The sequence below is a fragment of the Mobula hypostoma genome, chromosome 9 (assembly GCF_963921235.1).
Source record: "Mobula hypostoma chromosome 9, sMobHyp1.1, whole genome shotgun sequence".
Classification (NCBI taxonomy): Eukaryota; Metazoa; Chordata; class Chondrichthyes; order Myliobatiformes; family Myliobatidae; genus Mobula; species Mobula hypostoma.
This window is the reverse complement of record NC_086105.1, coordinates 114485023-114498189: the sequence shown is the minus strand read 5'-3', so window position 1 is coordinate 114498189 and position 13167 is coordinate 114485023. Positions and strand designations below refer to the sequence as shown.

General features: G+C 42.3%; 1 protein-coding gene across 2 annotated transcripts in view; it reads left to right on the top strand.

The window, feature by feature from the left end:
• Positions 1–13167, top strand: part of sdk1a (sidekick cell adhesion molecule 1a) — a 779580-nt gene that overhangs the window by 726172 nt on the left and 40241 nt on the right. For both annotated transcript variants that reach the window (XM_063058961.1, XM_063058960.1), the window contains exons 38-39: positions 3963–4100; positions 5106–5267. In XM_063058961.1, the coding sequence (XP_062915031.1) occupies positions 3963–4100; positions 5106–5267 (300 nt within the window). The remainder of the gene's footprint in view (positions 1–3962; positions 4101–5105; positions 5268–13167) is intronic.

The window sequence follows — 13167 nt, the reverse complement described above, 5'->3', positions numbered from 1 at the left end:
ATCCTGTACTTGCTAGAATTCTGAAGAATTAGGGAGAATAGCATTGAAACCTATCAAATGTTAAATGGCCTAGATAGAGTGGATGTGGGGAGGATGTTTCATATAGTGGGGAGTCTATGACCAGAGGGCACAGGCTTGGAATAGAGGTACGTCCATTTAGAATAAAGATTTGGCCAGAAGGTGGTGGATCTGTCGATTTCGTTGCCACAGACGCTGTGGAGACCAGTTCCCTGGGTGTATTTAAGACGAAGGTTGATAGGTTCTTGATTAGTCAGGGCATGAAAGGTTACGTAGAGAATGCAGGAGAATGAGGTTGAGAGGGAAGTGGATTAGCCATGATGAAATGGTAGAGGTGACCCAGTGACCCGGAGAGCCGAATTGCTTAATTCTGCTCCTATGTCTTATGGTCTTATGACTCAATTTCTAACAATTGCTAATCAATTGCTGAGTGTTTGCTGTCAAAGATTGGATAGAGGAGATTTTCTGAGGTGGTGCCAAGGATGGTAAAGTTTGGTCTGGATGGTTTAGGGTGTGATTGTTTTCTTCAAAAAAGGGTTAGCTGTGGAGAGATTTAATCAAAGTATATAAAATTAGATCAACAGGAGACAGCCATCCCTGGAGATGTTTACAAATGGACACCATAGATATAAGTAATAGTTGGATGTATTGGATAGAATGTAAGCAAATAAAATTCTCACAGCGTGGTGGAGATCTGGAATCTCTGCCTGCAAGGGTAGTGGAGGCAGATGCTATCACAGCGTTTAATTTATCTGGATGCTGTAAAAGATAAGACTAAAGTGGGAATTCCATATAGTCTGAATAGCTCAGAAATTGGTTATTGGAAATTGGTGTGTCAACCAGTCTCTTTTTAGGTTGTAAGTTGCTATGTAACAGTCAAAATAAAATTATGGAAACTGGGAAGAAATATCCTAGTTATTATTGTCTCATTTTCCAATGCATGTTTAAGAACTAAAAATTAAAGGTCTATTTAGGACTGTCGTGTGATGAGAATCTGAATTTATTTTGCTGGTATTAAACCCAAAGTTGCATTGCACAAAGGAAGTGATTTGGTTTATGAGCTTAATGTTTTCTAAATGCAACATACAAAGAATTCTCTACATTGTAGTTACTTACTGAGGAAGATGAACATAGAATAAACTGGAAGCACAAGAAATCAGGCAGTGCAAATTTTTGAAGTTGAAAATGTGTTTTCAGTATTCTTCTAGAATCGCGCTCAGGAGATTAAAGGACAGATCTGCCACTTCTTAGCCAATTTCAGCATCCTGTCAGTGCCTCATAGTAACCTATGGCAAGCTTCTACAGTATCCACAACACCAACAACCTTTGTGTCATCTGCAAACGTGCCAGCTCACCCATCCACTTCCTCATCTAAGTCATTTATAAAAATCGTAAAGAGCAGGGGTCACAGAATAGATTCCTGTGGAACACCGCTAGTCACTGACTTCAGGGCTGAATAAGTCCACCTTCTGCCTTCTGTGGGCAAGCCAGTTCTGAATCCATAAAGCAAAGCTTACCTAGAAGTCATTGCCTCCTGACTTTCTGAATGAGACTGCCTTGTGGAACGTTGTTAAACACCATGCTAAACACCACATCCACCACTCTACCTTCATCAACTTGTTTTGTCACTTCTTCAAAAAGGTCATTCAGACTCGTGAGGCACAACCTGCCCCTCGTAAATTCATACTGACAATCTAGTCAGTCTGTGCTTCTCCAAACACTCAACCTGTCTCTAAGAATTCTCTCCAATAGTTTGCCTAGCAGTGATCTAAGACTCACAGATCTATAATTTTAAGGATTATTCCTATTACCTTTCTGGAACAAAGGAATACAATTTGTCATCCTCCACTATTTTGGTGCTACTCCTGTGGCCAGTGAGGACACAAAGATCATTATCAGTGCCCCAGCAATCTCATCCCTCACTTCCCGTAGACACCTGGAGAATATCCTGTCCAGCCTCAGGGATCACTTTAACTTAATGCTTTTCAAAAGTTCCAACACAGCCTGTTTCTTAACCTCGACCTGTTCCAGCACATTAGCCTTTTCTGAGCTTACTTCACATTCGTCAACTTGTGAATACTCAAGCAAAGTATTCATTAAGGGCCTCCTCTGACTCCTGGTGCTGGTTTCCTTCTTTATCCCTGGTCAGTCCTGTTCTCACTCTAGTCATCCTGCTGTTCTTCATATATGTGTAGAATGCCTTGAAGTTTTCTCTAATCCTACTCACAAAGACTTTCTCATTCCCCTTTTAGCTTTCCTGATTCCTTTCTTAAGCTGTTCCCTGGCTGCCTTGTAACTCTCAAGACCATTGTCTGATATTTGCTCCCTAAATGTTAAGTATGCTTTCTTCGTGCTGTTCACTAAATGCTCAGTCTTTCTTGTCAACCATGGTTCCTTCATCCTACCATCATTTCCTACCTCAAAAGGACAGACCTATCCAGAACCCCATGCACTGCTCCCTAAATAATTTCCACACTTCTGTTCCCAATTTATGCTTCCAAATTCCTGCCTAATAACATGATAATTAAATACTTTATTATACCGTCTGTTCCTATCCTTGTTCAATGTTATTTGAAAGTCAGGGAGTTGTGGTCACTATCACTGGAATGCTTGCCCAGCAGGAAATCTGTCACCTGACTACGGTCAGCAACTAGTACTAGATCCAGAATGGCTTCTCATCATCTTAGCTTGTTCCATGTCTAACACACCTAACAAAATCTGTCCCACCTAAACCTCTTGCACTAAGGAGGAGTGAATTAGTATTAGTGAAGTTGGAAGTTACCCATGCCAACAACCCGGTTATTTTTGCACTTCTTCCTAATCTGCCTCCTGATCTAGTCTGCGGTGTCACTGCTGTTGGGGGGGGGGGGTAGTCTATAGAATACTTCAAATAGAGTGATTGCACCTTTTTTCTGAGTTCAGTAGATGATACCTATGCAATGTCCTCCCTTTCTATAGTTGTGATGCTATCCCTGATTAGCAATTTCTCCCACCTCTTTTACTCCCTTTCTGTTCCTTTTGAAGCATCTAAACCCTAGAATATCCTAAGGACTTTCTACAGGGGCACAATCGAGAGCACCCTGACTGGCTGCATCACTGCCTGGTATGGGAACTGTACTTCCCTCAATCACAGGGCTCTGCAGAGAATGGTGCGGACAGCCCAGCGCATCTGTGGATGTGAACTTACCACTATTCAGGACATTTACAGTGACGGGTACGTAAAAAGGGCCCGAAGGATTATTGGGGACCCGAGTCATCCAACCGCAAACTGTTCCAGCTGCTGCCATCCGAGAAATGGTACCATAGCATTAAAGCCAGGACCAACAGGCTCCAGGACAGCTTCTTCCACCAGGCCATCAGACTGATTAATTCACACTGACACAATTGTATTTCTAAGCTATATTGACTGTTCTGTTATACCTACTATTTATTACAAATTACTGTAAAATACACATTTAGACGGAGACGTAACGTAAGGATTTTTACTCCTCATGTATGTAAAGGATGTGAGGAATAAAGTGAATTCTATTCATATCCAGCAGCCATTCCTGCCCTTGTGACAGCCAAAGCTTTGTAATGGCCACAACACTGCAGTTCCATTACTGATCCATGCTCTAAGTTCATCACCCTTGTTCCTGATACTTTCTGCATTATCCACATTTCAATCCATCGAACTGCCTATAATTATGTCCTTTCGACTGGTTGTACTTCCTCACTATCTCTCTTCCAGGCTGTGTCTACCTTTACACCAAAGGTCCTGTCCTCTAACCTTTCACTCTGATTCCTAACCCCACGCCCCCCCCCAAACTAGTTTAAACCCTTCCAAAAAGCAAATCTGCTCACTAGGATATGTCAAAACTGAAGGTAAGCCATGAATATATAAAAGCAAATGTATTTAAATATTTCTTCGTCTCTCTTTTTGTTTTTTTTTTCTTCCACAACAGCTCCAAGTGCTCCCAGTTTCATTACATTTACAGAAGTTACGACCACTACGTTGAAAGTGTTGTGGGGAGAGCCAGCTATGCCCAATGGAGTTCTCAGGGGATACAGACTGGTCTACGAGCCACTGGAAGCTGTACGAGGTAAAAAGAAGACACTGAAACGGAGCAAGATTTGAAAAACAGAGCAGGAATAAAAAAGTGGAAAGGAGAAAACACTGCATTTCAGGCAAAGTTTATGGAAAGAGAAACAAAGTTAAAAGTTCATTTCAATGGCCCTATTTCAGAACGGGGAAATAAAACAAGTCAGTTCTAAGTTGAAAGGAGGATGGGTGAAGAAGGATGGGACAAATAGAATATATCTGATAAGGTGAAAGCAGGGATTCTGTGGGGATAAGTAATAGATGAAATCATCCAATGATAGGTCAGTATGAACAGAAAATGCTAACTAAAGAATGTAAAATCTATGAAATGAGTGCTGTCAGAGAGGACACAATTAAGAGAATTAATAGCTGCAAACTGTAGAGTTGTAAGAAGTACTCAGATGTTTAGGCTATGCTAGTGGAGAGAGACAGACTGTGCCAGCATTACAGCTGGGTGACCTGCAAAAGACTGGGTCACTGGAATAGATTGTGTCTCTATTATCCTTCCAATAATTTTTACCTAAAGATGGTTCTAGCTTCAGCCAATTATTCAAATTGGCAGCCTAAGGTCATTATAATAGCAAAAATCAGGGACGTTGGAAATCTGAAATATTAAGAGCAAAAAAATGGAACTGTTCAGCAGGTCAGGTAGCATCATATTGAATTAACACTGTATGTGATGACCACGCACTAGAACTGCGATAAATTTGAGGTAACCAGCTTTTAAGATGTAGAGGAAGATGGCAGGGAGAAGGCAACGAAAATGAAGGCCTGTGACAGGGTAAAGACAGGAGAATTGATTCATTACTTTGCCCTATTTCACACTGTCATTCAATATTTAAATTACTCCTACAAAGCTTTGAATCCATTTTAAGAAGCTGGCCCAGTCCTTGAACAGCAGATTTAAACTGCATTGTTGACAAGTGGCACCTTTGTACAGTTCTTGTGTAGTTTGTGGAACATTTATTTTGGAATACTTTTGTTTACTTTTTCTTGATTTGATTAGGTGTGAGTAAAGTGGTGACAGTTGATCTTCGAGGCAACGATCAACGCTGGCTGAAGGTTCGAGATTTGTTTAAAGGAGTACCCTACTGCTTCCATGTCCAAGCCAAAACCTATACCTTTGGCCCTGAGATTAAGGCTAATATTACTCCCGGTCCAGAAGAAGGTAAGGGCTGAATTGTGCATGTCTGTTTGCAGATATTGCCATATCACTGGACCCAGGTATTTATAATTGGTTGATAGGAAAGGAGGGAGGAAGCCTTGGGATATGAAAGTCTTGCTGATGGTAAGAGCAAGCTATCATTATAATTTCTCATGCAGAGCAGGAAAGGCCAGCAGCATGTCAACACTGATTTGAAAGGGATCCATGCTTAGTGAGTGTTGGGAAGTGGATCAAAGCCCAGCTCTACTGAAGGAGAGATCAGTGAGTGGGAGAGCAGGAAGCTCATCCAAAGTTAGGCAACAGGTCATCAAGGATGGGGCTAGTGGAACAGGCTGGAGATTGAAAGACAGGTTCAAGTAATTACAGATCAAGAAGAAGGTGGGAGAACTGTGGGACAGGTTGAAGGTCAACCAAAAACAGCAAATCAAACCAGTGATAAGAGGTCACATTTGGAATAAGGAAAGGTGAGTGTTTGGTTGAATGCATTTCTAGATTCAAGAAGGATGCTCTAAAATATATTTTCCTTTCTGCAACTGCATCTCGTGCTCCTGTTCCTAATGCATGGCAAATGTTACCTTTAAATCTGACTCCAAGTGTACAGTCTGAGCTGGATTTAATTTTAAATAGAGGTATCCTGCCTCTCCAAAGCAGTATGTTCAAAAGGTCGCCCACCAGACCACCTGCAAAATGGCATGAGGTATGAAAGAAGTGGTATGGGTTAAGGTTCCTTAATTACTAATATTAATCCCCTTCTTCTCCCAGCTTTGGGAGTGGGTCATTTGTGAGTGTATTCAACATTGCCCCAAAGAAATCAGTAACATTTGAGTCAAAGGAACATGCAGGAGTCTGGCTTTGTAATCAAATAAAAAAAAGTTACAAAATTTTACCTTTTAAATATTCATCTTCCCAACATTGAGAATCATATATATGTACACCATTTCTTGAGTGTGTCCCTTTCAAAACTGTTGCCAACTTTAGTTGTATGTGTTTCTGAGATGTGATCACGGAAAGCTGATTACATTACACCTAACTACAGTCCACAGACAGTATTGCTTTGATTACTTAAAAGTAGATCCTCCTGTTTCTAAATATCCCGTAATTGTGGTTATTATCTTACATAAAAGGCTCCAAGAATTGCAAGGCCACCCACGAGCAGCTGAAGTGCATAGATGTAGGCTATGTGCTTAAAATCTTCATGTATTGGACATCCTGTGAAAAATGTCTGATTTCAGGTTAATAGAGTGGTGACAAATCTGACAATCAGAAGCTTAAACACCAAAAGCTGTAATGCAGCCTTTACTACCAAATGCTTAAATTTAAATGCATGGTTATACACCCAATGGCCATTTTTTTTAGTTACACCTGCTCGTTAATGGAAATATCGAAACGGCCAATCATGTGGGAGAAATGTGATCTAAGTGACTGACCATGGAATGATTGTTCGTGCTGCTTTGAGTATCTCTGAAACAGCTGATCTCCTGGGGTTTTCATGCACAATGGTGCCTAGAATTTACAGACAATGGTGCGAAAAACAAAAAAAAATCTAATGAATGGCAGTTCTGTGAGCGAAAATGTCTTGTTAATAAGAGAGCTTGGAGGAAAACTGCCATATTGGTTCAAGCTGATCGGAAGGCAAGAGTAACTCAAATAATCATGGGTACAACAGTGTTATGCGGAAGAGCGTCTTTGAACACATTGAAGTGGATGAGCTTCAGCAGCAGAAGACCATAAACATACACTCAATGGCTACTTTAGGATGTACCTAATAAAGTGGCCACTGAGAGTACTCCTAGAGCATTCTGCACATCCATTGGATTTCCACAGTCTCAGTACCAAGTACATGTCCATCGAGCTTGAGTACACTGCACGTTTACTGTAGATTGATAGTTGTTAAATATTTTATTATTTTATATTTTGTTCCTTAGTCACTTCAGAAAATAATAATTTAAGTGATTGTGGTTCATAAGCTTTAAACCACATAAACACGAGGAATTCTGCAGATGCTGGAAATTCAAGCAACACACATCAAAGTTGCTGGTGAACGCAGCAGGCCAGGCAGCATCTCTAGGAAGAGGTACAGGCAACGTTTCGGGCCGAGACCCTTCGTCAGGACTAACTGAAGGAAGAGCTAGTAAGAGATTTGAAAGGGGGAGGGGGAGGGGGAGATCCAAAATGATAGGAGAAGACGGGAGGGGGAGGGATGGAGCCAAGAGCTGGACAGTTGATTGGCAAAAGGGATACGAGAGGATCATGGGACAAGAGGCCCGGGGAGAAGGAAAAGGGGGAGGGGGGAAAAACCCAGAGGATGGGCATGGGGTATAGTCAGAGGGACAGGGAGAAAAAGGAGAGAGAGAGAAAGAATGTGTGTATATAAATAACGGATGGGGTACGAGGGGGAGGTGGGGCATTAGCGGAAGTTAGAGAAGACAATGTTTGCGCCATCAGGTTGGAGGCTACCCAGATGGAATATAAGGTGTTGTTCCTCCAACCTGAGTGTGGCTTCATCTTTACAGTAGAGGAGGCAGTGGATAGACATATCAGAATGGGAATGGGATGTGGAATTAAAGTGTGTGGCCATTTTCCACTCATTTTTACAGTCCATTGATAGCCACCAACTACATTCATCAACCTGCGCCTGATCTCTCAACCAATCTTCTCATTTAAAGAATTGCATCCGGGGATTTTTTTTTTATTAAACGCTTAACACTAATTATCCACCACTGTGATTTTAGCAGAATAAGTAATCAAGTTCTCAGAACTCAGTCATAGGGCTGTATCTTAATATGTAAATGCAAAACGGAACCAAAATTTTATGAAATCTTCCTTCGTCTGTTTCTCACTGAGGCAGCACACAAGAGGCATTCTGTCTCTAGGAAACCAGTGTGTGATGATTTAAGTGCTATAAATGAGACTGTCTGCTTTTAACCCATGTGGATTGGGTTGTGCAGGTTTTGGAAGAGTGATGGAGCTGGAGTTAGGTAGCTCTGAACACCTAAGATAATCTTTACAGCCCTACAGTATATCCTCACTGGCTGAACAAACTCCCCAGTAAATTTCAACCCCTGTCACAAGCTGCTTGTTATGAACTTGGTTGCAAGAGGAGCAGGTCTGGCATACCATTGTTTTAGATGTGATAGAGTGGAAAGGGTTAAAGGGTGAAGGGTGGCATTACTAGTCAGGGAAAATGACAGGGCAGTGCTCAGTCAGGACACACAGGAAAACTCGTCTAGTGAGGCTTTATGGGTGGAACTGAGGAATAAGAAAGGCATGACCATGTTAATGGGGCTATATTAGAGACCACCCAACAGTCTGTGGAATTTAGGGAACAAATTTGCGGAGAGATCACAGACTTACAAGAAACATAAGGTTGTGATAGTAACACACACAAAGTGCTGATGGAACACAGCAGGTTAGGCAGCATCTATGGAAAAGAGTCAATAGTAGATGTTTTGGGCTAAGATCCTTCTTCAGTACTGAAAAGGAAGAGGGAAGATGCCAGAATAAAAAGGTGGGTTGGAGAGAGGAAAAGCAGGCTAAATAGAAGGAGATGGGTGAAGCCAAGTGGATGGGAAAGGTAAAGAGCTGGAGAAGAAGGAATCTAATAGGAGACGAGATTGGACCACAGCAGAAAGGGAAGGAGAGGGTGCCCAGGGGGAAGTAATAGGGAGGTGAGAAGAGGTAAAAGGCCAGAGTAAGGAATAGAAGAAGAGGGCAGTGAGCGGGGGGAGAAGAATATTTTTACCAGAAGGAAAAATCGTTCTTCGTGCCATCAAGTTGGAGGCATACAGAGGCATAAGAGGAGGCCTTAGACTGACATGTTGAAAGGGGAATAGGAATCGAAATTAAAATGTTTGGCCACCAAGAAGTTCCACTTTTGGCAGATGGGAGCTCTGGACACAATAGACGACACCAGCAGACTCGAATGTGAAGTGGAAGGACTGTTTGGAGCCCAGAATGTGATACTAAGTGATTTTAACTTTCCACTGGGACTCCTATCCTGTTAAAGGACTAAATAGCATAGAGTTTATCAAATGTGTCCAGGAAAGTTTCTTTAATCAATACAGAGAAATCCTAACAATAGAGTTTACAATGCTTTATCCCCTATTAGGGAATAAGACAGGGAAGGTGACAGAAGTTTGTATAGGGAACACTTTGCATCTAGTGATCATAATGCCACTAGTTTCAAAGTAATTATGGAAGAGGATACTTCTGGTCCTGGGGTTGAAATTCTAAATGGAGAAAGGCCAATTTTTTAAAAAATAATTTATTTTATTCAATTTTCAAACTTGATTACATAGAATAATATCTACCCTCCCCCCTCCCCTTAAACCTTCCCCCCGATACATACCCCTACCTAAAAAAAAGGACAAAAAAACAGGGAAAAAAGGCCAATTTTGATGGTATCAGAAAGGATCTGACATGTGTGGATTTGGACAGGCTGCTTTCTGACAAAGCTGTACTTGGTAGATGGGAGGTTTTCAAACGTGAAATCTTGAGAGTACAAAATATGTATGTACCTGTCAAAATAAAAGACAAAGGTAACAGGTTTAGGGAACCTTGATTTTCAAGAGATATTGAGGCCATGGTTGAGTTAAAAAGGAGGTACCTGGCGGGTATAGGCAGGCAAGAACAAATGAGGTACTTGGGGAGTATAAGAAATGCAAAAGAACACTTAAGAAAGCAATCAGGAGGGCAAAAGAAGGCATGAAGTTGCTCTGGCAGACAAGGTGAAGGAGAATCCTAAGGGCTTCTACAGCTATGTTAAGAGCAAAAGAATTACAATGGACAAAATAGATCCTCTGGAAGATCAGAATGGTAATCTGTGCTTGAAGCAAAAAGAGATGGGGGGATCTTAAATGGATTCTTTGTATCTTTATCTACTCAGGAGATGGATACAGAGTCTATAGAAGTGGGCCCTGTAGAGATTACAGAGGAGGAGGTAATTGCTACCCTGAGGCAAATCAGGCAAGATAAATCCCCAGGGCCTGACAAGGTTTACTCTTGGACCCTGTGGGAAGCAAGTGTAGAAATTTCTGGGGCCCCAGCAGTAAATATTTAAATCACCCATAGTGACATGATGTACCAGAGGATTGGATTACAGCTAATGTCATTCCACTGTTTAAGAAAGGCGCTAAGAATAAACCAGGAAATTATAGGCTGGTGAGTCTGGCATCAATAGTGGGAAAGTTATTGGAAGGTATTCTAAGGGACCAGATAGATGAGTATTTGGATAGACATGGACTGATTAGTGATAGTCAGCATGGCTTTGTGCATGGTAAGTCATATCTAACCAATCTCTTAGTTTTATGAGGAAGTTACCAGGAAAATTGTTGAAGGCAAAGCAGCAGATGTGGACTTAAGCAAGACATTTTACGAGTTCCCACATGGAAGGCTGATCTAGAAAGTTCTGTCGCTTGACATTCAAGGTGAGGTAGTTAATTGGATTAGACATTGGCTTTGTGGGAGAAGCCAGAGAGTGGTAGTAGATGGTTGCCTCTCTGACTGGAGGCCTGTGACTAAAGATAGCAGGGATCAGTGCTGAGTGCATTGTTGTTTGTCATCTATATCAACAATCTGGATCATTATGTCATTAACTGGATCAGCAAATTTGCAGGTAACACCAAGACTGGGGGTGTAGTGGACAGCAAGGAAGACTGTCAAAGCTTGCAGTAGGATCTGGACTAGCTTGAAAATGGCGGATGGAATTTAATGCAGACCAGTGTGTAGTGTTGCACTTCAATGGGATCAACCAGGGTAGGCCTTACACAGTGAGCATTAGGGCACTGAGGAGTGCAGTAGAACAAAGGAATCGGGGAATACAGGTCTATCATTCATTGAAAGTGGCATCACAGGTAGATAGGGTCATAAAGAAAGCTTTTGGCACATTGGCCTTCATAGATCAAAGTTCTGAGTACAGGAGATGGGATGTTATGTTGAAGTTGTATAAGACATTGGTGAGGCCCAATTTGGAATATTGTGTGCAGTCTTGGTCACCTACCTACAGGAATGATGTAAATAATATTGAAAGAGTTCAAAGAAAATTGACAAGGATATTGTTGGGTCTGGAGGACCTGAGTTATAGGGAAAGGTTGAATAGGTTAGCACTTTTTATCCCGTAGAACACAAGATTAAGAGGAGATTTGATAAGTTATACAAAATTATTAGGACTATAGATAGGGTAAATGCAGGCAGGCTTTTTTCCACTGAGGTTGAGTGAGACTACAACTAGATGTCATGGGCAAAGGGTGAAAGGTGAAATGTTTAAAGGGAACAAAGGGGAAACTTCTTCACCCAGAGGGTAGTGAGGGTGTGAAACGAGCTGCCACCACAAGTGGTAAAAGCAATTTTAATTTTAACATTTAAGAGAAGTTTAGAGAGGTACATGGATGGGAGGGGTATGGAGAGCTACGGTCCGTGTGGAGGTTGATGGGACTAGGCTGAGTAAATGGGTTAGCATAAGCTAGATGGGCTGAAGAGCCATTTCTGTGATGTGGTCTTCTATGACTCAATAACTCTAGCACCCTTCCCCCTCTACCCTAAATTCTGACTCCAGATCGACACTTGCTTTTACACCAGGAAATTTCAGCTCAATCTCTGACTGCTAACAGGCCTACATCATGAATTAACTTCTGATTGCCTCTGTCCAGCATCAGCTGTCCCCCAGCTAATTTTTGCTTCCTTCCACAACCAACATCTCCTCCAACCATCATTCGCCAGCCCTGTCTGCTGACTTCTTCCGTCCATCCTTTTATTCCCACTGATATCAATCAGACTTGGTCCCCTTTTCTCTGACCTGCAAGCCTTCCCTCCTTAGCTCCATCCACTCCTCCCCCTAACGATCCCACCTTTCCCTCTGACTGCAGTCTACTCCCCCACCTAACACTATTCCTGTCCCTCTGATTGCCCTCACCATTGCTCTGTTCCACAGCACCATCGCAGCTTCTCCGTAAAGTACTTGTTCCTTACCAGGAGTGCCGTAGGCTTGTCTAAACCACCAGCTGACTATCTGCTCCTCACACCATCTGCTGTCCTTACCCCACTCCCAGTTACACAAGAACCACTCTGCTCTTCCCTGCAAAATATCGTTCTTATCCAGACCCCATACCTGATCACCAACACCTTAGGCCTGGTAGCATAGTGGTTAGCACAACACTTAACAGTCCAGGTGACCAAGGTTCAATTCCCGCCGCTGCCTGTAAGGAGCTTGTACATTCTCCCTGTGACTGTGTGCGTTTCCTCCACGTGCTCCGGTTTCCTCCCACAGGCCAAACACATGCTGGTTAGTAGGTTAATTAGTCATTGTAAATTGTTCTAGGGTTAAATTGCGGGTTGTTAGATGGCGCAGCTTGAAGGGCTGGAACGGCCTGTTTCACACTAAATAAATAAATAAAGTCATCCGTTAGTCTTGTGAGACCATGGATTTGCACCTGGAAAGTCTTCACTCTCCAGGACGCAGCCCTGGGCAAGGTTGTGTGGAAGACTGGCAGTTGCCCATGCTGCAAGTCTCCCCTCTCCACGACACCAATGTTGTACAAGGGAAGGGCATTAGGACCCATACAGCTTGGCACCAGTGTCGTCGCAGAGCAATGTGTGATTAAGTGCCTTGCTCAAAGACACAACATGCTGGCTTGCCGGTGGCTCGAACTCACAACCTTCAGATCGCTAGTCGAATGCCTTAACCATTTGGCCACGTGCCCACTCTGTATCAATAAATAAATAAGCACCACTCACCCTTTATCTATTCCTATTCTGCTTCCCCAACTGCTGTCCTCTTGCAAGATGTACAGAAAATCCGTTTTAAAACAACACCCCTACATATCCCTTCTCACCATACACCCTCCAGCGTACAACTCCGAACAGATTTTTCTCTGAGCTTAAAATTTTGCTGAGCATTCAGGGAGGG